This window comes from Myotis myotis, unplaced genomic scaffold, assembly GCF_014108235.1.
Source record: "Myotis myotis isolate mMyoMyo1 unplaced genomic scaffold, mMyoMyo1.p scaffold_m19_p_6, whole genome shotgun sequence".
NCBI lineage: Eukaryota > Metazoa > Chordata > Mammalia > Chiroptera > Vespertilionidae > Myotis > Myotis myotis.
In genome coordinates this window covers 78,905,539-78,931,591 of record NW_023416368.1, presented here as the reverse complement: position 1 = coordinate 78,931,591, position 26,053 = coordinate 78,905,539, and the positions used below count along the sequence as shown (strand labels likewise).

General features: G+C 49.1%; 1 protein-coding gene across 6 annotated transcripts in view; it reads left to right on the top strand.

The window, feature by feature from the left end:
• The first annotated feature begins 2,518 nt into the window (after positions 1 to 2,518).
• Positions 2,519 to 26,053, top strand: part of AP3D1 (adaptor related protein complex 3 subunit delta 1) — a 45,048-nt gene continuing 21,513 nt past the window's right edge. The window contains exons 1-9 of one of the 6 annotated variants that reach the window (XM_036312170.1): positions 2,519 to 2,864; positions 14,905 to 15,000; positions 15,748 to 15,828; positions 17,853 to 17,933; positions 20,131 to 20,238; positions 21,906 to 22,035; positions 23,334 to 23,473; positions 23,647 to 23,720; positions 25,624 to 25,673. In XM_036312170.1, coding sequence (XP_036168063.1) covers positions 2,769 to 2,864; positions 14,905 to 15,000; positions 15,748 to 15,828; positions 17,853 to 17,933; positions 20,131 to 20,238; positions 21,906 to 22,035; positions 23,334 to 23,473; positions 23,647 to 23,720; positions 25,624 to 25,673 — 856 coding nt within the window. In that variant the 5' untranslated portion in view covers positions 2,519 to 2,768. The other 5 variants (XM_036312166.1, XM_036312169.1, XM_036312168.1 and 2 more) reach the window with 5 other exon arrangements.

Sequence of the window (26,053 nt, the reverse complement as noted above, 5' to 3'; positions counted from 1 at the left end):
ATGTGCCCGCAACCCAGGTACATGCCCTTGACCGGAACCGAACCCGGGACCCTTCAGTCCGCAAGCCGACACTCTATCCGCTGAGCCAAACCGGTTAGGGAAATAAACACATTTTAAAAACAAGAGATAGGGACAACTATTTTTTCCCCCCATTTTGTTATTCAGTCATTACAGCACCATTTGTTGAAAGACTATTTCTGTCCTTCATTTATTTAACCTTTGTGGTAAATCAATTGACTATCTAAACGTGAAAATACTTTTTCTTTACTCTCTTTTGTCTGTTTCACTGTTTTGATTACCATAGGTTTATAATGAGTCTTTTAAAAAATGTTTTTATTGACTTGAGAGAGAGGAAGGGAGAGAGAGAGAGATTGGTTGTCTCCAGCACACTCTCTACTGAGGATCAAGCTCATAAACCAAGCGTGTATCCCGAAAGGGAATCAAACCAGTGACCTCTCCTCTTGGTGCATGAAATGACACTCAACCAGCTGAGCCATACAATCCAGGGTTCTCTTAGTCATTCTTAAGACTTAATTATATCACTTAGTATTAACTATTAATACTAATCCTTAAGTACTAATTATAATATTTAATTCTAACTATTGGTTTTGCCTGTAATTGAACTTCACAGAAGTAGAATCATACTGTATACACTCTTTTGTGCCTGGCTTATTTTGTTCAATATTGTATGGTGTAATTCATCCATTTCATTCCGTGTGTAAGTAGTTTGTTTGTTCTTTAGTTGCTACATAGTATTCCATGTGGTTATGTTGTGAATATATTACAAGTTATGTATCCATTTCTGTTGATGGACATTTGGGCTATTTTGGCTGGATTTTGCTAAAATACAGCTAAAATACAGCTACTTTGAACATTCTTGTCCAAGTCTTTGGTGGGAACAGTAGTGGAATTGCTGGGTCACAGGGTTATACATATTTTAGTTTTAAAAGATACAGCCTAAAAAAAAAAAAGATACAGCCAGACAGGTGTCCAATATAGCTGTGTAGTTTTACATTCTTTTTTTTTTTTATATATATATATTTTATTGATTTTTTACAGAGAGGAAGGGAGAGAGAGAAATAGAGTTAGAAACATCGATGAGAGAGAAACATCGACCAGCTGCCTCCTGCACATCCCCCACTGGGGATATGCCTGCAACCCAGGCACATGCCCCCGACCGGAATCGAACCCGGGACCCTTCAGTCCGCAGGCCGACGCTCTATCCACTGAGCCAAACCGGTCTCGGCTAGTTTTACATTCTTACCTGAAATGTAAGAGACAGATCTGGTTGTTCCACATCCTTTCAGCGCTTGATGTGTGTATGTGTGTGTGTGTGTGGGGGGGGGGGAGTGGCCAGGGAGGGGTTGATGGGAGGAAAAAGGAGACATATGTAATACTTTAAACAATTAAAAAAAAAGAGCACCCCCCCCCCCAAAAAAAACCCCACACGACACTTGATGTCATTATTCTTTCTAATTTTAGCTATGCTCATAGAGGTTCAGAGGTATTTCATTGTGGTTTAAATTTATATTTCCCTAATGACTAATGAGATGGAGCCATATACCCATTGACCATTCAGATGTCTCCTTTTGTGATGAGCATGTTCGTTTTGCCATTTCTCGTGATTTGTAAGAATTTTTGTATCGTTCTTCTTGGTTTTCTGTTTTGTTGAGCCATGTTGTGGCTATAAGTCCATTGTCAGATATATGTATTGCAAATGTCTTATCTCAGTTTGTGGCTTATTTACCCTCTGAATGGTGTATTTGTTGGACTGGCACTGTACGTATCTCGTTACCATTCCTGACACATGGAAAGCCCTCAGTAAATGTTTGTTGAGCCCTAGCCGGTTTGGCTCAGAGGATAGAACATTGGCCTGGGGAACAAAGGGTCCGGGTTCCATTCCGGTCAAGGGCAGTACCTTGGCGCGTGCAGGAGGCAATCAATTGATGTGTTTCTCTCACATGATGTTTCTCTGTCTTTTCCTTTCTCTCCCACAATGGAAAAATATCCTCAAGTGAAGATTAACAACAACAAAAAAGTTTGTTGAATGAATGACTGCCTAGTTCTGGGCCATGGTTATACCTGTCCTGTCCATATCACAGGATTTTGTGAGAAGTGCAGGAGATGCAGGATCTGTTCACCGCAGCGTCGGGTTTGCAAGTTTCAGGTAGCGTCAGCTTTTAGAATCAGAAAAAGCAGAGCTGGATTCTTCCCCAGGAACTTGCCAGAGAAGCTCCACGTGGGCGCCCCGCCCACGGCTGTCACTTAGTAAGGAGCAGGATGGGGAGGTTTTTCTTAGGGGCGTGGCTATTGCCCGAAACGAGGAAGTAGGTGGAGCTCCGGAGGACACTGACCAATAAGAGGGAAGAATTCTGAGCCGCGGCGGGCGTGCCTAAGTAGGCTCAGAGGGCGTTGTCCGTGTTTCCATTGGGCGGCCTGGTGTCGCGTAGGAACGTGGTATCTTCATGGAAGGAGGGACTTCCGGGGGCGGGCCGTCGGCCCCGGAGCTTGCTGTCAGCTGACCGGCCACCATCTTGTCCGCCATTTGCAAGTTCCGTGGAGCGTGAGGGGAGGGGAGCGCGGCCTGCCCAGGGGATCCCGCCGCTGCCGCCGCTCCGCCCCGACCGCCGCAGGCCTGGCCTGGTTGCCCGCCCCGCAGTGGCGGCCGGCGGCGCAGCGCTCCGCGGGCGGCAAGGGCGGCCCCTGGGTCCCCGCACGGCACCCGGCATCAGGCCTCCCGGGGCTCCAGCCCGCCGGCCGCCGCCGTTATGGCCCTCAAGATGGTCAAGGGCAGCATCGACCGCATGTTCGACAAGAACTTGCAGGACCTGGTGCGCGGCATCCGCAACCACAAGGAGGAGGAGGTGAGCCGGCCGCGTGGCTGGCCTGGCCCTGCCCGCGACCCCGATCTGCCGGCTGGTCCCGGAGGCTTCCTCCCAGCTTGAGCCCCGCCTGCCCCCGGCCTGGGCGCCGCACACCCGCTCCCTCCCGGAGTCTCAGTTTACCCCCGAGGGCTGAAGGCGGCCCCAGACGAGACCCCGAAGGTCCCCAAGCCGCGGTTCTCCGACACCCCTCCTAGTCCCTTCTGCCTGGGGGGACCTGCCGCGGGGTGGCCTCCCTTTGAGAGCCTCAGTTTACCCGCTTGGTGATGGGGCCCTCCCTCCCCTCCCCGCGGTGACCCCGGAAGAGACTTCGCAGGTCGCCCCGAGCGGCGGCCCTCCAGTCTTGTGTGTCTGGATCACCTCCTGTTCAAAATATACCGAGTCCCTGACCCGCCGCAGGCCTCTTGTTTGAGGGACCCTCCTGTAATCCCTATGGGGTTAGTGCGTGTCCAGATCGCTCCCTGGGGCCGGGCCGGGGCCGGGGGGCTGGGAGGGGGCGGGGAAGGTGGGGCCTCCCCCTCGGGAGAGAGACGGCGGCAGCTGGCGTCCGGGCCAAAATAAGGAAGCTGCTTAGGGGTCCTGGAATAGCGAAGCCTAAAAGCCAGGGGGAAGGAAAGGTTTTCCAGAAGTAAAATTGTAGCCGTGGGCATCATTTCCTCCCCTCCCCCCTCCTCCCGCCCCCCAACCTGTGTGACCTAAATTCAGGAGGAATGAAGACCTCTGGCTTCATGGAAGAGGCCCAGGCAGGTCCTTATACGTGGGACCTTAAAGAAAGTCCCCGCTTCCCTGGCTAGAGAAAGAAGGTGCCCTGAGGAGAGCCGCTGTTGGATATTGTGCAGGTGCCGCTACCAGCTGCCAACCCGCCTTCCAAACAATGGCGCCCAGGAAGCCGGGCATTGCAGAATAGGAGGTTCAAGGAAGTGGGATTCGCTGGGAGGCAATTGCGCCCTCGGCCCCGGTCCCTCTGCTGGGAGCCCGAGTTTCTGCCTCTGTGGCACTTTTTCAGAATAGGTGTGATCTCACCGAAATGTGATTAGGTTATTTTCGTTCATCTCCATAACCTCTCACTGTGTTTTGCATCTTGTAGGAAATGGCAGTGGTTACAAATGGGTGGCTAACTCCTATCCTGATCTTTCCTTCTGAGTTGAAAGAGTAGTTTAGTTGATTGTCCTTGATTACTGAGCAGTGGCTAAGCAAATCACTGGGCAGTGCCCCGACCCTTGATTTCTTCATTTGAAATTGGTGGGAATCAATAGCGCCTTCCCCACAGTCTTGGGACCCGTGAAACCGGGGTATTGGTGGAGCTGGTGCTGGAAGTCTTCAAACGTCACAGGTCGCCCTGGGCCTGAGGGCGATTCCTGGCAGGACGTAGCATCTGGGTGCTGTTGTTTTGTCATCAGAAGATGGTTATGATCTCGAGGTGTCACTTCTGACGGTTTATCTTTGTCCCTGTAGGAGCGCAGCCCGTGACTGCTGAGTTACTCTCCTCCGTTCCCCCACTCTTTAAAACAGGCTCTTCCCTACCACCCCACCACACCTCAACTGAGACTTCTGACAGGGTGCTTTTCTGCAGCAGAAATAGTTTTCCCAAAAAAGGTTACTTTTTATAATAGGTTTTAGCTTAAAACTTCTGCACAGTATCATAGAAATGAGGTTAGCAGTGACTTTAAAAGCTGCGTGGAAAGGCAGGGTAAGTTAGTGGAGCTTGTATGGAGTTTAGGAGATCTGAGTTTAAGTTCTTGGGCCTGTTTAAGTGAGTGACCTAGGGAGACCCCCTACCCGGTTTCTCATCTGTAAAGTGGGGGTAACGTTGCCTCCTCTCCTTGACGGTGCTTACAAGGAAGCAGTGAATATCATAATGCAGGCTTCTGTGAGCACCAGAGCATCCCATGAAGTCATGTACCTGGCTATTTCCAGGCCTCAACCTGTGACCCTTTAGTGCGTTATGAATTCAATTTAATGGGTTATGCTTTAAAAAAGGAGAAGAAACTAGAAAACCCCAGACTTTATTTACAGAGAATAATTGTTGTTTCTTGAAACTTTTATTTCAGTTTATGTATTCAGTGTGTATATGTGTGTATGTATTGGATTACCAGGGAAAACATTTCTTAAAACAAGTCCCAAAAATAGGCCTGATTTACACATTTCTGGATGCTTAAATTTATTATCCTTAAGGTACAGCAAGGATAGCCGAAACCGGTTTGGCTCAGTGGATAGAGCGTCGGCCTGCGGACTGAAAGGTCCCGGGTTCAATTCCGGTCAAGGGCATGTACCTGGGTTGCGGGCACATCCCCAGTAGGAGATGTGCAGGAGGCAGCTGATCGATGTTTCTCTCTCATCGATGTTTCCAACTCTCTATCTCTCTCCCTTCCTCTCTGTAAAAAATCAATAAAATATATTAAAAAAAAAAAAGATACAGCAAGGATAATGTTGGCAGGTAGGGGAAATCCACTTGTGAATGTTCTTGCTTCTAAAAGTTGGATATGACTAGGAAAAAACCCAATTGACTTAATGTTTTATTTTCATGGGCACTTTTCATATTTTGGGGGAAACTTTTTCTTTTAATCTTTATAAAATTATACCTATAACTTTTTGTAATAAGCTCAGTGTTTATTAGGTAAAAGGGGACAACACTTCTCCCTGTAAATCAGTTTGTGTCTACGTTAAGATTTTTCTCTGCATAGAAATTGTGGGTGTTTCTGAGTGTAGGTTAAGAGTCTGTGTGCTTGCCTGTGGGTGGAACGGTCTCTCTGACAGCTTTCTGTGAGAGCATGGGAAGACCCTCCATCCGTTTATTTAGCCAGCCCCCTTGGGTGGGCATTCAGTGGTTCCAGTTGTTTGCTGTTTGGGGCTGCAGTTCACTCCTCCGTTGGGCACAAGCTCTGCATGTACCCCTCAGTGTTTGGGTGGAATAGGTTTTGGGAAGCATTGCACTTGCATCTATTGCTTTGCTGCCTGGGGCTGAGTACCCAGTGACTACCCATCCTCCCTTCACCTTTGCCTTTGGATTTGGTTTAGACCTGTCTCCTGGAAGCTCCCTGTCCTTCCCAAGACTCCTGAACCCTCCCTCTGTGCCCCGTGGTAGCCCTAGAGCTGCCGTCTCTAAGACCTCAGCTACTGCGCTGAGTTGACTAGGGGCCCAGCTTCGAAGCCCATCACCTTGTGCTCCAGAGACCATGCTGCCGTTCCCAGCTGGTGACTGTGTGCAGGGCCACTTAGGCCGGTGACTGGTCTTGCCGACCTTTCCTTAGCTGCTTCCATCCAGCCTTTCCTCCCTGGCCCTTCACTCGGCCAGATCCACACAGCCTACTCCCAGCTCCCTCTTCTTTCCTCTCCCAGGAGTTGTCCTCAACAATATCTAGGCACATTTAACCCCATCTTGGGGTCAGCTACTACTGGGCGGGGGTGGGGGAGCCTGGATTTCTGCCCATGTTTACTGACCTGGTTTCTTGTTACCAACTTTCAAAGCCCACACTGACACTCGAGCCTCCCTGAGGAATGCCTCTCCTTTTGCCTCCATCCTCACAGCCAGCAGCCCAGCCGCATCTATCTCTCTGATTCTGACCCCCTGCCTCCTTATAAGAACCTCTGTGATCACACTGGGGCCTGTGGGGAATCCAGGGTCCTCCCCATCTCCTAAGCTAGAACAGGCTGGGATGTTCTCCCTGGAGCTTCTGGAAGGACCAGCTCTGTTACACCTGTCTTGTTGCAGCTGCAGGAGACTTACACTGACCAACTCGCTGGCTGTTGAGTCTTAACCTCCTTCCCCCAGTCAGCTCCACGCAGCCACTGCTCCTCCAGCCTAAGCCCCTGAAGTGCTGCAGTCACACACACATTGCCCCACGCCACACCCCCTCGTCCCTCTGAACCACGGTAGCCTCCAGCTGCTCTTCTGCCACCATCTTGCTCACTACCTTGAACAACACCAGCCCTGGGCTGTACCCACTTGTGCCAGTTAGGGAATAAGTCCTGGAGATGTAATTATAGCATAGGGAATAGAGTCAGATGTTAACTAGACTTAGGGGGTGGTCACTTTGTAACGTATGTAAATGTTGAATCACTATGTTGTACACCTGAAACTAATGTATTACTGTATGTCAATTAGAATTAAAAATAAATCCAGAATAATAACAACAAAACCCCACAAGATATTTCTAAATTTTTTTTAAAAAGTCCATCTCACAGATGGAGCCACTCCCAGAACAGGGCCCTGAGCACCACTGCAGACCTTTTGGTGGTCTTCCTGTTTCACAAGGGCCCCCTCAGCCTTCTGCACGCTCCTCAAACTACCCACCCCTCTTACCCATGCACTTTTCCCAGTTTCCCCAAGAGCACGGCCATTTGTGGCTCTTCATATTGTTGCTGCTTCCCCAAACCTATGGGTCCCTGTGTCCTTCCACTGTATGTCCTGGCTCTAGGGCAGTGGTTCATACTGGGAGCTTCTGCCTCAGGGGACACTGGGCGATGTTGGGAATGGAGCTTTAGAGCTTGCCAGCACCTTGGAGTCCACGCAGGGCTCAGTAAAAACACAGACTCTCTGGGCCTTGACCTGAGAGATCTTGACCACTCGTCCATGGAGAGCCCTGGAGTCTGGATCTTTTAAAAAGTGCCCCAGGGAGCTCTCCTGAGCAGCCAGGGTTGAAATGGTTATTTTATTACAGCCCTGAGGGGTTCCTCTATGAAGGATATTTGTATCCTGTGTTTCAAATTAAGTTCTGTCACAATATAAACAATGCCGATTTGCCCTGTGGCAAAGTGCGAATGGCATGGGACAGCTTGAGGTGTTAGAGGACTGTAACCATGTTTGCACCTCTGGTTTCTTCTAAAAAATGTCAATGATAAAAAGCCATTTATCTTAAACTTTAAAATAATTCTAATTTATGTTTTTAACATAATTTTCTGGATCTAAATTATATCTGTATATCCTGACCATTTTTTTTCCTCTTGTAAAAGGAGGAGTAATATTTTTCTTTCTGTCAACAATGCTGTATAGAAATAAAAGATTAATATAATCATTTCTTCCCACATTCACTTTAGCTTTACATAACTGTTTTAGATAAATGTTTAGCACTCTTAAGTGAGTATAAAGCGGATTATTTATTTATTTTTTGTTAATCCTCACTTGATATTTTTTCTTTAAAAAATTTTTTTTAATAAGTTTTTATTGATTTCAGAGAGGAAGGGAAAGGGAGAGAGATAGAACCATCAATGATGAGAGAGAATCATTGATTGGTGCCTCCTGCACATCTCCTGTTAGGGATTGGGCCCACAACCCAGGCATGTGCCCTTGACCGGGATCGAACCTGGGACCCTTCAGTCTGCAGGCCAGCACTATCCACTGAGCCAAACTGGCTAGGGCTTGATATTTTCCCCATTGCTTCTTTCAGAGCGTGGAAGAGGTGGGAGGGAAAGAGAGAGAAAGAAACATCGATGTTAGACACATTGACTGGTTGCTTCCCTCACGTGCCCCAACTGGGGACGGGGAATGAACCCACAACCAAGGTACGTGCCCTACATCCAGAATCGAACTCGAAACCCTTCAGTGCACAGACCAATGCTCTAACCAATAGGCCAGGCCTATTTTCCATATTTTATGACCTTTTCCTTTATTTCCCTGTGTGGAGGAACCATGATCCTGTGTACCTGTTTTATACCTAAAAATAAGGTTCAGGCAGAGTCTTCCTGAACATCAGCCACTTTCTGTGGGTCTCTCTGTTTTCCTTGTGAGTGTTTTGAGGTGCAGGGATAGATGTAATGGGGCTCTGTTCTACCTAAGGGGATATAATCTTGGATAGAGAATTCTGAGTCAGCAGTGTTTTCTACTGTTCTTGTGGCCTCCATTGTTTCTAATGAGAAATTGGCAGAGATTGCCCGGCCAGCGAGGCTCAGTGGTTGAGCATCGACCTATGAGCCAGATCATGGTTTGATTCCCGGTCAGGGCACATGCCCGGGTTGCGGGCTTGATTCCCAATGTGGGGCACGCAGGAGGCAGCCGGTCAATGATTCTCTCATCATTGATGTTTCTGTCTCTTCCTCTCTGAAATCAATAAATATTTTTTTAAAAAATTGGCAGAAATTTATCTTCTGTATGTACCATGTCATTTTCCTCTGGCTGCTTTTAAGATTTTTCTCTATCTTCAGTTTTTGGCAGGTTGACCATGATATGCCTAGGTGTGGTTTTCTTTTCTGTTTCCTGTCTGGGGTGCTGAGTTTCTTGAACCTGTACGTATATGTCTTTCACCAAATTTCATAAAGTTTCAGCCATTATTTTTTCAATTATTTTCTCTGTCTCATCCTTTCCATTCCTGTGACCCCCGTTATCCATATATTTCACCTTTTGACATTGTCCCTGAGGGCTTTGTTTATCTCCCCCCCCCCCCCCCCCCCGCCCCAAAAAAAACCTTTTTCTCTGTGACTGGCTGACTTCTGTGGTTCCACCTTTAAATTTGCTAACTCTTTCGTCTCATTTTGTTCTCCAGCATCTCTCCACTTGGAAGTTACAAAAATACCTGTCAATACTATAAAATCCTGGAATGAAAGATTCTAAAGTTCTAAGCTATGCTACATCTGTGATTTACAAATAATAAAGTTCTACAAGTTAGGATTTCTGAATGATTTTGATAGAAATTTACTAAGAACCAGAACATTAAACCCTAAAAAATTTTCAGTTTTCACCCCAATTGAGTTTTCGAAAAGCTGTAATTTGTTGCCAGGCTCAGTCCACATAGGTGCTTGTTGCTGCCACTAATGGAGTTCATCTGAAGGACAGAAGTTTGTATGCTAGATGCGCCAGGCTCTTCCATGCAACTGACTGAAGTGCTCTTCTCTTAGTTTTCCCCTTATATGTTAAATAGAAGTAAATGCACATAGGGTAAGAAACTTTAATGGTATGGGAAAATTTAAAATAATAAGCAAATATCAGAAAATCTGATGTTTTCAAAATCACTAAGAAGTCATAGGAATAATTTACAGGCTGAAGTCAGCCTTGGAAATCTCTATCCGAAAATAATTCTCAGGCCTCTGGAATCGTGTTGATTATATATATACACATACACACATACTAGAAGCCCCATGCACGAAATTTTTGCACAGGTAGGGTTCCTAGGCCTGGCCAGCAATCAGGACCAATTGGGGCCCTCCTTCGTTCTGTGTCGCCCCCTGGTGGTCAGCGCACGTCATAGCGAGTGATTGAACTCCCAAGAGGACACTTTGCATATTAGCCTTTTATTTATTTATATATATATATATATATATATATATATATATATATTTTAATTGATTTCAGAGAGGAAAGGAGAGAGAGAATCATCAATGATGAGAATCATTGATTGGCTGCCTCTTGCATGCCCCCTACTGAGGATCGAGCCCGCATCCGGGCATGTGCCCTTGACTGGAATCGAACCTGGGACCCTTCAGTCCACAGGCTGACGCTCTATCCACTAAGCCAAATCAGCTAATGCCTGTGTTTTTCTTATACATTAACCTCTGTTGCAGAGGAAAGCTATTGCGGTCTACTCTTTTTTTTTTTTTTTTTTTTTTTTAAATATATTTTATTGATTTTTTACAGAGAGGAAGGGAGAGAGACAGAGAGTTAGAAACATCGATGAGCGAGAAACATCGATCAGCTGCCTCCTGCACACCTCCCACTGGGGATGTGCCCGCAACCCAGGTACATGCCCTTGACCGGAATCGAACCTGGGACCTTTCAGTCCGCAGGCCGACGCTCTATCCACTGAGCCAAACCGGCTTCGGCTACTCCTTTAAAAAAAAAATTACAAAAGCGACATGCTCACTCTACTCAGAGCAAGTCCACACAACACCTCGGGCTTCATGGATCTGGTCCTGGCTCCAGACAGTCCCTGGTATCATCCAAGGGCAGGTGGCAGCTTAACTGAGCCCTTCCTGAAGCCTCATATCCTCCTGGCCCACTGCACGTCCTTTGGGAAGAGAGTAACATGGCCAGCATGTAGAGAGTGGAGATAGACATCCTCAAAGAGATGTTTTAGAGGTGCCTCTGTTGCCTCTTGTAAGGCCAAAAGGGCCTGGGCTTGCCAATTGAAGTCCACACCATGTATTAACTCATGTTTCTCTTGCCAGGCAGCTGAGGGGGTTCTTCCTTAACACTAGGTATGTGCTCTTCTGAAGATTTTGGATCTCCTTCAGACCCAACCAGATGTCTCTGGTGACCAGCTCAAAGGAAGGAAGTGCCTGAGGAGGTGCCCTGCCACTGCGTGGGGGTGGAGGGCAGTGGTCTTATGCACCTCCTTGGGGCTTCAGGCTTGCGCTCTAGGGATGCTGGTCCGTGGCTGATGCGGAGGGTCTTGGCCCTAGGGTACCTTCTCTGCCTTCTAGGTTCTGGGGTAACGACTGGTGCTGGAGGAGATTTAGGAGCACCCTGGCCATGTGTGCACGTGTGATAGGTCCCTGAACAACAGAGCTACCTCGGGTTCAAGTGGCCGCCCCTTTGGTTATTTTCTGTCACTTTCTCTGCTGAGATTTCCTCTTTTTATTCATTGTGAGTGCATTTTCTTTGTGTTCCATGAGAGCATTGTTACAGTTGCCGAGTTGAAATCTCTGTGTTAATTTCATTATCCTGGTTCTCTCAGGGCCAGCCTTCATTGGTTCTTGTTGAGTGTTCCTGTTTCTTATTTTGAATAATTTTGGATTGAATTGTGGACATTGTAGAGACTAGATTCTGTTGTATTGTCTGAGGATTATTGATTCTGTGGGGAGAAGGGTTTGTTTAGTGGGCAGTTAATTCATCTGGGCTGAAACTACAACTCAGCCGCCCCTACAAGGTCTGTGAAATGCTTATTTTTCTAGCTTTGGCTGGGTTGTGTGGAATGTGCCCATGCGTGCATTGTTAAGGGGTCGGCCAGAGATTTATGTGGGTTTTATATTCAGAATGTGGGAACTACCCCCATCTCTCTTCTCTGGGATTTCCCTCTTCACTTTTCAGTGGCCCTGTTCACCCCAAACACTGCTCTGGTTCTTGAAGCCAGTTGGACACAGGTCTCTTCCCTGGATCTTAGCTTCTCTGCATGGCACGCAAGGTAAAAGTGATGGCCCCGCTGCTGTGGCTCAGTGGTTGAGCATTGGCCTGTGAGCCAGGAGGTCACAGTTCAATCCCTGGTCGGGGCACATGCCCAGGTTGTGGGCTCGATCCCCAATGTGGGGCATGCAGGAGGCAGCCGATCAGTGACTCTCTCTCATTAATGTTTCTATCTCTCTCTCTCCCTCTCCCTTCCTCTCTGAAATCAATAAAAAGTACATTTTTTTAAAAAGAGTATAAAAGCTGTGAAGAACAGGACATTCTCCAGTGCTTTTGCTTGTTCTCCAGTGTGTCTGGATATCTGATGTAAACAGTATTTGTAGTGGCCTTGGTCTGGTAGGAACTGCTCAGACATTACCGGAAGTGGACCCTGCCCCACCCTCCTGAAAGCTGCCATAGGCAGGTGGACCACATTGTGTATTATCAGCCAGTGAATATTTGGGTTGTTTCTACTTTTGGGCTGTCACAGGTTGTATATTAGGGTGCCAGTGTGTGTGTGAGCACCTGTTTCAGTGTTCTTGGGGGTCCACCTGGGAGTGGGCACTGTGCTCACCCTTCCGGGGAGCTACATTGTCTTCTATAACGTCTGCACTCTTCACTCCCCATCCACTGTGTGTGGCTGATTTCCCCAACACTTGTGATTGTTGTCTTATTCTTTCCCTTTTAAATCATTAATAATCCTGACCCAGGGGGCAGGAAGGAGTCATTTGTGTGGAGGGACAGGGAGCGGAGGTCCCCTGAGCAGGATTTAGTAATCTGAAGCCCATTGGGAGGATATGGTGACAGTTGTTCCATTGTACCAACTCTTGATCATAAAATATTCATAAAATATTTTGTGGCTGAGGGCACTTGGGTAGTTCTTTGCCCTGTGAGACTGCTGGTGGCTGAGGGTCTCAGAGTGTGGTCCAAGGTGGCATGTGAATGGCCAGTGTCCCTAGGGCTGCCCTTGAAGAACTGAGCCTGGAGCACGCGTGGTAACATGCAGGACACGTGGAACAGGAGCCCATTGTCTGCTATTGCTCTGTGTGCTTTCAGCCCTGTGTCTGGGAGGCAGGCTCTTAGGTGGTGCAGCAGGGGAACATGGAATCCTGCTGCCAGCTGGACAGCTATTGTTGCTGACGGGCTCCTCATACTTCATGGAGTGCTGGACAGACGCATTGTGATCCATGGTGACTGTTCCTTGCCTGGCAGCAGGTTTCAGTTCTGTTTGGGGCTGCCATGGCGTATCTCCTGGGGTGATAGGAGGCTTGTGCCCTGCCGCTCCCAGTGGGTAGGTACATCAGTTGCTCTGGACCTTGTGGATCGATATAGCTTCTGATCTAACTTTTTTGTGTATTTTTGATTAATCCTTACTTGAGGATATTTTTCCAATGATTTTTAGGGAGAATGGAAGAGAGAGGGAAAGACAGAAACATCGATGTGAGAGAAACACATCGATTGGTTGCCTCTTGCATGAGCCCTGACCAGGGCTGGGGCTGGGGAGGAACCTGAAACCAAGGTACATGCCCTTGACTGGAATCAAACCTGGGACCCTTTGGTCCGCAGGCCGACGCTTTATCCCTCTATCCACTGACCCAAACCAGCTAGGGCCAGGTCTGACCTTTTTGAATGGTGTTTTAGGAGATGTTCTGAGTTAGCAAGGAAACCCAAAAGAATTGAAAACATGTGCACACTAATACCTGTACACAAATGACCACAATAGCACTATTCACAAAAGGCAAAAAGTGAGAAAAATCCAAGTGTCTATGCGGGAATGGATAGAAACAGTGTTATCCTCATGCACATGGTGGAAGTGGAATGAAGCTCTGATGCTTGCTGCAGCTTGGATGATCCTTGACATCATGCTCAGTGAGAGGCAAGGAAGCCACAGGCAGAGATGCTTAGTCAAGCTTGTGCTGCTTTAGGAGAGGCTGCCCTGATGTGACATGCTCAGAGAGGATGGGGAGCTTGGTGGGGAGGAGCTGGCTGAATGTGCTTGATGCCCAGTTCCTTGGGAGCAACTGGATGCCTGGGTTCCTAAGGACAGGAGGATCTTCTCACAGCCAATCTTCCCCTAGCCTGGCTCCTATCTGTACCTCCATACTGGTCACAGCCCCAACACAATCTGGCCTACTTATGCTTGACACTGTTCCTGGGCAGCCACAGGGCCTGGCCCATCCTCCCCCTCCCCCACCACTCTTGTTCCATTGCCACTCCCCGGTCCTCCCTGCCCTCAGGAGGAGGATGGTGAAGGAATCAGAGGCATCCTATCCAAATGAAATGGTTTTTTAGGCCCTGGCCGTGTAGCTTAGTTGGTTAGAGCATCATCCTGATACACCAAGGTTTCAGGTCCCCATTTAGGGCACATACAAGAAGCAACCAATGAATTAATAAATAAGTAGAACAATTCGATGTTTCTTTCCCGCTCCCTGTCTCTCTCACTCTCTTTCTCCCCATCCCCTTCTCCTTTCCTCTCTCTATCTAAAATCAATAAATTTAAAAAAAATTTTAAAAAGCCCAGCCAGAGTGGCTTAGCAGGTTGAGTATCATCCTGTGCACCAAAGGTTGCTGGTTCAATCCTGGCCAAGGTACGTGCCTGGGTTGTGGTTTTGGTTCCCGATCAGGGCACGAATAGAAGGCAACCGATTGATGTTTCTCTCTCTTCTCTTCCTCTCCTCTCTCCTTCTCTCACTCCCTCATCATGTCTTCCAGTGAAGATAAAAAAAATATTTAGCAAAAAGAAATGGCTTTTTAAAATTCAGTGGTTTTTAGTATATCAGTTGTGCCACTATCACAAAACCAGTTTTAGGACCTGTCTCTCTGGATTTCCCTGCTGTGGACTTTTCACATAAATGAAATACTATGTGGCTTTTCACATTAATTAAATGCTCTGTGGCTTTTTGTTTTGGGTTTCCCTTCTTTCTGAAATAATTATTCTTAACTATTTTAGCCAGGCACTCATAATTTCTCAAAAATTTTTTTTCCTTTTAGGCAAAGTATATCTCTCAGTGCATTGATGAAATCAAGCAAGAGCTGAAGCAGGATAACATCGCAGTCAAAGCAAACGCCGTCTGCAAGCTGACGTATGTGAGTGCTCAGGCGGCGCTTCTGCACAGTGCCCTTGTCCTGCATCCCTGGTGCTGTTATCAAGTCCAGCATCAAGCCATCTATCCCTCCATTTCTCTGCCCACCATCCATTTGTCTGTCCATCCATTTTTCTGTCTGTCCATCCATCCCGCCATCGGTCCATCACCTGTCCACCTGCCAAACATTGATTGATGCCATCAGCTCCAGGCACTGGCCTCCAGCACACAGGGCTAATTCTTAAGAGTCAAGGGAGAGGTGAGCAATGATTATCAGGTGGCACAGAGCATGGTGGAGCCCGGACCCATCTGGCCCAGCTCCCCTTCAGGCTGTGCTGAGGAGCCTGGTGGGTGGAGCTCTGAACCATCCTGGGTGGGTTTTCTGCAGTGTTCCTTGTCTGGCTGTGGTCCCTGGTTGGTGTGGGAGTCTGGGCCATGCACTGCCCCCCCCCACCCCCTCTTTCTTGGTCAGAGTCATGTAGGTTTCATGAATATCATTGTAGAGAATTTTAACCAATACACAGGATGCTAGGATTTCAGCTACATATGTTCATTATCCTATAGTGTTTGTTACTAATCTGTCCCTCTAGTCTTTAATATGAAGATTTAACTGGTCAGGAAAAATGAAATGCCCCAGGTTGTGTGTTGGGTGACCTGTGTGTTCAGAGTGAGAGTGGTATGTGTCCTTTCAAGAGCTGGGATGCTGGATGTTAGGGCTTAGGCTTGTGAGTCACTGTTTCTCTCCCAACAGTTGCAAATGTTGGGATACGACATCAGCTGGGCTGCCTTCAACATCATAGAAGTGATGAGTGCCTCCAAGTTCACGTTCAAGGTGAGCTTGCTTTGGAGCCTGAACCCTGTGGTGATGGGGACTTGGGCAGAGTGGGTCCCTGGTGGAGAAGGGGAATTCCCTGGGCATTCCTAAGGTCCTATGGACAGAGGTTGCACTGTGAAAAAACAAAATAAAAAAATAGTTACCTGTTTCAGTCAAACTAGCCATTCAAACATCACACTTCCAGTTTTTGTCAAATTAATGCTATTTATATATTATTTTCCTTTCAATTTTAAGTAAAATTATGGGTTTATAGGATTGGCTAAGGCTATATATATATGTGTGTGTGTATATATATATTTAAATTGATTTCAGAGAGGAAGGGAGAGGGAGAGACAGATAGAAACATCAATGATAAGAGAGATTCATTGATGGGCTGCCTCCTGCATACCCCCTACTGGGAATCGAGCCTGCAACCCTGTCATGTGCCCTGAATGGGAATCGAACCCTGACCTCCTGGTTCATAGGTGAATGCTCAACCACTGAGCCATGCCAGCCAGGCTGGTTATATATTTTTAAATACAAATTAAAATGAATTCATTACTCTTCAAGAAAACAAGCACTGATTATGTCACCCAGAGGCCATCATTCATCACATTGTCCAGTGCTCTCAGTCATGTTCCGAGGGATACTACTCGTGAGCAATTTGGGACACTGTTTTCTTCTCACTTGATATCTCTCTATATAAAAGCCTAAGCGACTGGTTGCTATGACATGCACTGACCACCAGGGGGCAGTCAACTCGGGCAGATGAAAAGAGAAACAGGCAATTGAGTCTGAAAGATCACAAGCAGGCGGGGCAGAGCAGCAGTTTGTATTGGGAGGCCGGGCCATCAGCTCAAATTCCACCGATCCAGAGGCGCGGCGCCCCCGACCCCCGTCAACCCCTCCGGCTGCATCTTCCCCGGGCAGCCGGGATCAAGGGACAGAGGGAGGGAAAAAAGAGACCACGAACTCCATCCCTAGTGCTCGCCTCCTCCTATCAGACCGGACCCACCCCAGGACTTGCAGGACGGCGTGCAGCTACCACTACTCCCCAGTCTACCCCGGGTACCCCTCGGGCACCCACTCCACTTCTTTGAGCCTCAGTCACCCCTAGCGAGGCTGTGGAAGCTCTGTCCTAGGGACCCACTTCTCCATAGCTAAGTGTGGCAGACCAGGAGATGCGAGGGGGGGCAGACGCTCAATGGGCTGGGATGAGTGGTAGCGGCTCCTCTCCGGCCGTCTGCTGCTTCACGCACTACTACATCCCTTGGGGGATGTTGGATGCCAGTTTCAGCCCAGTCCCTTCAGGCCATGCTGAGGGACCCCACCTTGCACGAATCCATGCACCAGGCCTCTAGTTGTAACATAAACATGTCTCCTGTTTTAGTACATATTCTGAAAAACTGTTTTTCACATCCTGGCTCATTTGTGGGTATTCTGGAATTTTCCTGGGTTGGCTCAGTTTTCGATGAGAATGCACACCAACCAGGCAGTGTTTCCAGCCCTGGGGCCCCAAGCAACTGCCTGTGAGTCTGCTCTGATCAAGCTCAGGTTCCCTCTAAAGGACGTGGTCGTCCTGCCTGCTGGCTACTCTTGAAATGAAATGCCACACTTGCCAAAATTGTGGTGGTGCTCTGCATATGTCTTAAAGCATCATATGCATGTGTGAGTGGGACAAGGTAGCTGCATCAGCCTGGCTGAGAGATTTGAATCCTAAGAAAACCAGTGCTTAGGATGACTTACTGCATGAGATCATAAAAGTAATTCCTGGCTGACAAGTGAAAAGTTGGCATTAGTAACAGGACTCCATGGTTTGGCGAACCTTAAAAGAGCATCGTATTTCAAAGACCATATACTCCCTCTGGAGTTTTAAAGACTCCCAGCTTGGTTTTTGAATGGCTTCCCTGTGCCCACCCACCTGTGACCCCCAGGCCAAGGGCTGCTTGGTGCCAAGATCAGGCGAAGGGCTGGGAGCCTCCAGGAATACTGCATGGTCCCCTTGCCTCATCTCTGATGCCTTCTTTTGTTCAATTCAACAGCGCATTGGCTACCTTGCTGCTTCCCAGTGCTTTCATGAGGGTACCGATGTCATCATGCTGACTACAAACCAGATTCGCAAGGTAGGTTGCCCTTCCCATAGGCCCATGGTCCTCTCGGCTCTGTGGCTAGGTTCCTTTGGGTCCCTACATGAATGTCTGTTCTCCAGCACTGGTTTTTCTGTCACTTACATGAGATTAGAAAGCACTAAGGTCAGCGAGATCTCATTGTCACAGTTCTCCTATCGAGCAGAGTCTTCTGCCCTTGGTCACGTCGTTCCCAAGGTAACACCCACACATGGCAGAGCAGGTCTGCCTTTTTGCCTGGGCCAGGGGGAGAGGTGGAAGCTTGCTGGACTGCCTCTTGTTTTTATTTCTTGGCGTTGGAGGGCTCCTTTCATGGTCACTCTTCTCTCCAGTCCTGTCCCTCTTGCAGGAGTGCCTGTTGAGGTTGCATGCCCTTCCCAGTATGCTGGTTTCCCGCCAGTCATACTATGTTTATATTTCAGTTGTGTGTAAGTTTGTTTTGAAATGAGCTTTGAAGGCCATTGAGTAAAAAAATGTCCTCCTTAGCCCCAGTACTTTGAACATCTTTTGTTTGCTGTGGTCAGAGGGGGTGTCACCCTGTCCTGGCCCCAGACCACACATTGGAGGCAGTAGCCCCAGGCTCTCAGTGACTCTGGTCCAGGCCTGAGAATGTCCTCACCCATGAGCTCTGGTCATCCCACATGGTGACCTAAGAATGGGCTCTTGGGTGGATACTGTGAGCAGGCAGGTTGGCTGTGCTGGCACTAGCTAGGTACTGGTGCTGGCATGGATAAGATGTGTGTCTGAGAACTTAACTGCTACACTCGCAGTTCTTGAGGGCTTGGGGGATAGGGAGGATGCGTGGCTGTGGGCCAGGTTGTGCAGCAGTGCTGGGTATCAGATGCCATGGGGTGGTGAGGGCTGAGCTTAACTGGTAGTGGCCTTGGAGAGGAGGAGGGGAAGGACTGAGGAAGCATTCTGGGTGTAGGATGTTGGGACAGTAAATGGGAGGGTTGAGGAGAGTGGAGGGGCTCTGGGTACCCAACACCAGCCCACCTGCTGAGGCCCAGTTTTGGTTTTCCTGCTGGCCCTCTCTGCAAATCCTTACCACCTTGATTGAGACAGAGATTTGTCACTGATTCACATTAAGATGTGTTAGAGACATGTCGCCTAGATCCGCTCTGTTGGGGAGATGGCCCAAGCCTGAGAATGTCCTCATAATAAAGCAGATGACATAGTAACATCTGGGCTGGTGACTTTCACCACCACCACTGCCCCCTCTGCCTGTTGTCATCTCAGCCTCACTCACAGGGTCCTCTCTTTAAGCAGCCACAGCCCTGTCTGCCACTGCCATTCCTCTCCATTCATATCCCCAATGTTGGCAGTCCCTGTGCATGCCGTTTTACATGAACCTGAGACAGACTTGCCCACCAGTGTCCTCTTCACAATCCTCCATTTTTGAGAAGCCCTGTGGCATTTCCCCATAGTGTCCACCCTCTGCTTGGCCCTTTGTGAATCACTCTGAGATGGAAAGTCCGCCAGCCAGGGACCGAGTTCTGTACAGTGAGTTCTTATGTGTTTTTATCTCGTCAGCCTTGGCTGGAGTGGATTTTAAAAGCCAGTAATTTTTATATTATTAGCATAGTCTAGAAGCTCAACTCTTAAAATGCATCAGTATTGTTTTTTACCACATATGCACGTATAAACTGTTTTGAGAGGTTCCTTAGAAAATGTCTCCACAAAAACAAGTTTGTGATATAAAAAGAATACTTTCCTAATGTTGACATGAGGCACTTCTACGGTTGGTCTTAGAACTAGAGATTGAGGGCAGCAGGTGAGTGACATTGTGGGGCGTGGGGTTAGGCATGTGCTCTTCCTTGTGGCTGGTTTTCCTGTTCACCTCGAGGATGAGGCCCCTTTGGGGAGGGACCCAGAGGAATGGTCCCTGGCTATTGAAGGGGAGACACCCCAATGGAGGTAGAGGGGCTCCCAGTGGGTGGGTGGGACTGGCTGGCCACACCATCTCGTCTGCCCTGGGTTCACAGGCAGGGAGCTCAGCCCTAGTCACATCCCTGGGACATGGGGCTGTGCTAGGAGTGAGGTGCAACCCTCCTCTTATACCTATCCCAGGTCTTCTCTCAATGACCGTGAGGAACTGGCTGCTCTGTGTTACTCCTTGGGATGGCGGGGGACAGGGGGTCCTGGGTGATGCACGATTGGCGCCTGCCCCTAACCCTTCTTCCTTTTTTTCCAGGACCTGAGCAGCCCCAGCCAATACGACACTGGGGTTGCACTGACTGGACTGTCCTGTTTTGTTACCCCAGATCTTGCCAGAGACTTGGCCAACGACATCATGACACTGGTGAGTTTGTGAGTGTGCAATTTGAAACGCATGGATGCCTGGAAAATCGAGGCTGAATCATCACACTAAGAACACTCAGGCATGTGGAAATAGGTCTGGATCCCTGGGATAAGAGGGGGAAACTGAGTCACTGTCTTCGTCACCGTCATCTGGTGGCCACTATCATTCTCAAGTTCTTACTTCACCTCCTTTGAAATAGTTCTGCTTGGGGAAGGGGTGTGTGTCGCTGGCAGGTGAGGTCTAGCTGAGGGTGTTCTCCCTCGAGATCGGGTTGTGAACTGACAGTTACTCTCTTATTGAGGTATAGGTGATGGTATCGGTTGTCTCAACAAGCAGTGAGGTCAGGGTTATCTTCTTCCTTCTCCACCCCTAGTGCCATTTGTTTCTGTCTGTTTACAGTTTGACTTCTCACGGTTTATTTGATCTGAAAGGCATAACCCCAACCAGTTCTGATCTTTGGGGTGTCTGGAAGTTCATTCTAAATATGGATGGCCTCCTAGAAATCATGGCCCTCAGAGGCACTAACTGTGCACTAGGTCTCCAACTGTGTGTATGTGTGCGTGTGCGCACTTCTTTTGATCATGCTAATGCCACATGGAGGGTAATTCTGGCCTTACACAGTCAGCCTGTTTGCTGTGCTTGCTGGTGGGCACGTCTCAGCTCATGACCTCAAGGACTGTCAGTGCAGTCAGCGTCTAGATCAGGGGCCAGCACACCACAGCCATCTGTTGTAAATCCTTGTACCTGTACATGGCCCTGCCATTCATTTACTCGGTATCTCTAGTGCGTTCAGAGCTCAAAGGCAGAACTAAGTAGTTGGACAGAGACCTTATGGCCCACCAAGCCAAAAATATTGACTGTTTGGTGCTTTTGGAAAGTGTGCTGACTCAGACTAGGTGACAGCAGTATGATCCCACAGAGGGGTGTTAGTGAGTTGCTTATGGTGCACGTTGGTGCCAGGTCATGGGGGTCTGGGACAGCTTTCTTAGGGGGGGCTCCCAGGGGCCTTGACAGGTGACGAGTGTGCCCACCTGGGGCCAAGAGGCCTTCATGGCTGCAACACAGTCCCAGGAGGACAGAGCTCCAGGGCTGTGGAATGTGGGGGCACAGAGCAGACTGAGGCCCAGCTGAAGGGAATCTGGAACGTCCCTCAGCATCCTGGTCTAGGGATAGGTCTTGGCAGCCTGGATAACCTGAGGCCAACATTGATGGGCAGGCTCTCTTTCCAGTGTGAACTTCTTTTCACCTTCTCTGCCCCCATCTCCCCACCGAGTCCATGGAGGAGGGTCTCGGCCTCTGGAGGGCAAGCCTAGGGTCATGGACACAGGGAGACAGGTTTTCGTCCCACTCAGCACACTATTGTGCGATACCTGGGCTTGAAGGTTGGAAGCTAGAGAGAGGGTTTTCCTTTGGGAAATGGAGGTGAGGTACGGGCAGGCATAGGACGTGAGCAGGGCAGTGTAAGAGGTGAACATGCAGGTGTGGGAAGGTGAGCATGAGTAGGAGGTATGGGAGGTGAGCACAAAGGTGTGCACACTAGGTGAGCAGGGCAGGTGTGGGGAGGTAAGTCATGGGTAGGAGGTGTGGCAGGTGAGCAGTGCAGGTATACAGGGCAGGTGCACAGGATGTAGTGCCGAGAGAAGCCTGATGGCCCTCTGCTCCCACAGATGTCACACACCAAGCCGTACATCCGGAAGAAGGCTGTGCTGATCATGTACAAGGTGTTCCTGAAGTACCCTGAGTCTCTACGCCCTGCCTTCCCCCGCTTGAAAGAGAAGCTGGAGGACCCTGACCCTGGTTTGTTGATTTGAGATAAGATGAGGATTGTACTGGGTTGTGGCATTTTTCTAGTATCTACAACAGTGATGGCGAACCTATGACACACGTGTCAGAGGTGACATGCGAACTCATTTTTTTGGTTGATTTTTCTTTGTTAAATGGCATTTAAATATATAAAATAAATATCAAAAATATAAATCTTTGTTTTACTATGGTTGCAAATATCAAAAAATTTCTATAGGTGACACTGCACCAGAGTTAAGTTAGGGTTTTTCAAAATGCTGACACGCCGAGCTCAAAAGGTTCGCCATCACTGCCCTAGACACTCACAGACACCAACACCCTGGGCAGGGGCCTGTCTGTCTGTCTGCATATTAATAGTCATGCGTTTATTACAATACCTCGACTCCCATCCTACAGCAGGGGGCTATTCCAGCCCTCATTCCTCCCATTTCTTTCTCGTTTCTTCCGTGTCTGAGCTGAGCAGGTTCAAACTAGCTTCTCTAAATCCATGTGGGTTCCGATGCGTCTCGGGGAATCTGCTGTGCATCACAGAGAATTAATAGATGCAGAAACATCTGGCTGGAGAAGTAGCAGCCAAGGCAGCAGACGTGGTGGGCTAGGGGCGAGAGTGGTTGCCGTCAGGTGGAGGGGAATACAGTCACTTCGTGTGGTGTGCATCTTGTTCTGGGGGTTACTTTGATCCTACAGGGACCCACCTCACAGCCTTGGGTCCTCTGCTCTGGGGAGCAATGGTGGTCAGAGCCCCAGGAGGTTGGGGTTTTGAGCATTGCCCACAGGTGATGGCTGCAGTGCCAGGCTTAAGTGGGAACCCTGCACACAGAATGGCCAGCCTGCCTAGGACCCCATCCCTTAGTGATGAGGACCTCTGTTATGTAAAGTGCCAAGGTCCAAGAAGGCCTCAACGTATTGTTTTCTGGTTCTGAAGAAATAACCTGGAGGACTGACTGAGAAAGACAGGAGTTTATTAGAACTTGTGTATGCACCAGGGGTAGCCAGCTGGTGAAGTCTCCACAACACAAGCTTTTGCAGCACAGGGTTGTATAGAGTACAGGAAACAAAGCAAACAGGACATGCGGGGTAGACATGCTTATGCACAAGCTGTGTGAGATAAAAACGTCAGCTATTTACAACCCGGGTCACATTTGAGAGCAGTTTCTTTTTGGCCCTTCCCGATTGCAGGGCTGGCCAGTACAGATGGCCTTCGTTACATTCCCACACGTTGGGAGGGGGAGCTGGATCTTGGGAAGGGGCCATCTGCTCCTCACATATGCTCAACCCCTCTGATCTCACAGGGGTCCAGTCGGCGGCAGTCAATGTCATCTGTGAGTTGGCCAGACGCAACCCCAAAAACTACCTTTCCCTGGCCCCGCTATTCTTCAAGCTGATGACCTCCTCGACAAACAATTGGGTCCTCATTAAAATCATCAAACTTGTAAGTATCCCCAACTTTCCTTCTTCTCATGTGTGGAAAGGCCATGAGGGTGTCCTGGGAGCTCTCAGTGCTGGGATGGGGGGCAGGTTGGAGTTGGTCAGCATGGTCATGTGGAGTCCTTAATGTGCCTATCCTGCTCTTGCTGCCTGTGACCTGGACCTCTCATCCCCTAGTTTGGTGCTCTGACCCCCTTGGAGCCGAGGTTGGGCAAGAAGCTGATCGAGCCTCTCACCAACCTGATCCACAGGTGAGCCCGGGGGCCTGTCCCCGGTAACACACACACACACACACACACACACACACACACACACACACCTACCTGTCTTTGGCCCACCTGCTGTGGGCAAGCCTGTGCTCCCTGGGAGGCTGTCGGCATGTGGGAGGGGTGAACCCAAGGAAAGTCTGGGATGGAAAAGCAAACACACACATTATGACTTCGCTGCAGACGAAAAACTCGTTACCTGCTGGCCCTCCTGGGTCCAGGCTGGGCTGGCTTTCCCTCATTCCGTTTTTAAAACAGCACAGACAAAGGAAAATGAAGAAAGGTACTCACTCAGCCTCTTGGTCATAGTGGACTTTGGCAATCATGGCGAAGGCCTTAAATGATCATGTTGTTATTAGTTCGTTTGTTGTTAGATTGTGCTCTAAGAGCTGCCATGCCACTTAAGATGCCTGCAGTTGAATCGTGGGGGCCAAATGGCACGTGGCTCAGTAGATCTGCTGCCAGGGTCCCCCAGTGAGGCAGATGTGGGCAGCGGGAGGAACTAGAGCCATGAGGTCACTTTCTCTGGGAAGTGATAGTGGTGAGGGCTCCAAGGGGTTTGGGTTTGAGCTGTGCCCACAGGTGATGCATGGGCTCAATGCCAGGCATAAGCAGGGTCTCTACACACTGAATGGTCAGCCTGCTGAAGATCCCTACCTCCTCCCCCACCCCCGTATTGATGAGAAGCCCTCTGATCTTACAGGGATCCAGTCGGTGGTAGTCAGGGTCCCCATGCTCTTTGTTTGGGGTTGTTTTTTGTCTCCCCAGTTGGCTGCCTGTTTGGGTTTGTGTCCGTGTATTAGGTAGATCTGCATCGACTCCCAATCTCTAGTGTAGGACATTGTCAGATTCTGTTTCTGATTGGCCCTGAGAACCCTGTTTGGGCTATCAGCAATCCATAGCTTGTGGCTCCCTCTACCGAGGCTGGATGCCTTTTCCCCACGTTCATCAGAGCCACATGCTCCTCCCCATGAGGTCCAGGCCTCAAGACATCCTCTGGGCTTCAGGCTACTGGTACATAAACCAATCAGATGTTCCAAGATAATTAGGTACAACGGGTGTCTGGGCTTGGGGCTTTGGGAGTTTTATATAAATAACCAATCATGGAGTTTACCTCATAGCTGTGGTTTTCAGAGATTATTGCGAAAGGAGCCATCAGTCGTGTGCCTGGGGATGTGGACTGGCTCTGAGTGTCCCTGCTCCTGGAACATGTGGCCTCCATACTCTGGGGTTTGGGTGATTAGGCTGGAGAGCATCACTTGTGAGAATATCAGCTGAGTAGATGCACTTGGTCCCCACCTTAGTTGTAGGTCTGGGCTATGCTCACATTTCTCTAGGTGCCCTGGGGGATGTTAGGGCTTCTATGATCTGCCTGTCTGTGTGGGGCCATGTCTGACTGCCCCTCAGGCTCCTCCATCAGAGTAGAACCAGGCAGTGGTGTTCTGACTGGTAGAATTGTCTTTGTGCTGCCAGAGCAAGTGGGGAATTTGACTTTCCCTCATGGATGTTGCACAGGTGGAAGGTTAAGGGAATAGGCTCCTGTGGAGGGAGTGCTGCAGGTTGTCTGTGGGATGAGATGCTCTTGTCCTTCAGAGCATCTGATGACTGAGATGAGAGAGCAGCCTCTGGGCTTCACAGACCAGGCAGAGATACCAGATGCCAGGAGCCTGGACAAGAGCCAGAACTGCCACCCTAGCCCACCTTGGAGCAGGGAAAGGGGGGGATTGGGCCAAAGGCCGGAGCCATATCCGATGTGACTTTCCGACTTGAGTTGTCATGGACCCATTGCTGACATGACCGTATTTTTTCAGACGCAGTGCACTGGGGTCCTCTTGTGTCTCACAGAATAGCTCATCACTGTTCTCACGCCTCTTTGTTCCTTCTCCAGCACATCCGCCATGTCCCTTCTCTACGAATGTGTGAACACCGTCATCGCAGGTAAGAACCACAGTTACCTGGTTCTGAAACAGATGGCTGTCCATAGTGAGAGGCCCTACCCCACTACCACCTCATGGGGTCTCACGTGGGGATAAGAGAGTGCCCATCCTGGTGATGGGGCCTGGGATGGGCTGGTCCCCGATGGCCGTCCCCAGCCCCTGCCAGTGTATACAAGGTCACCTGGAGTTGCAGATTCCCAACCTTCTCCACCCGATTCCCACCTGCTCTCAGTGCTATATGTTTACTCCATCTCTGAACCATTCCCAGCCCCACGGGAAGTGTCACAGCCAGAGTCCACTGCCCTCACCGGCTTCAGTGTCCAATCCTGCTATTTTTGTCCCATCCATTACAGTCACACTCTGTAGGCACTTAGGTGTAGG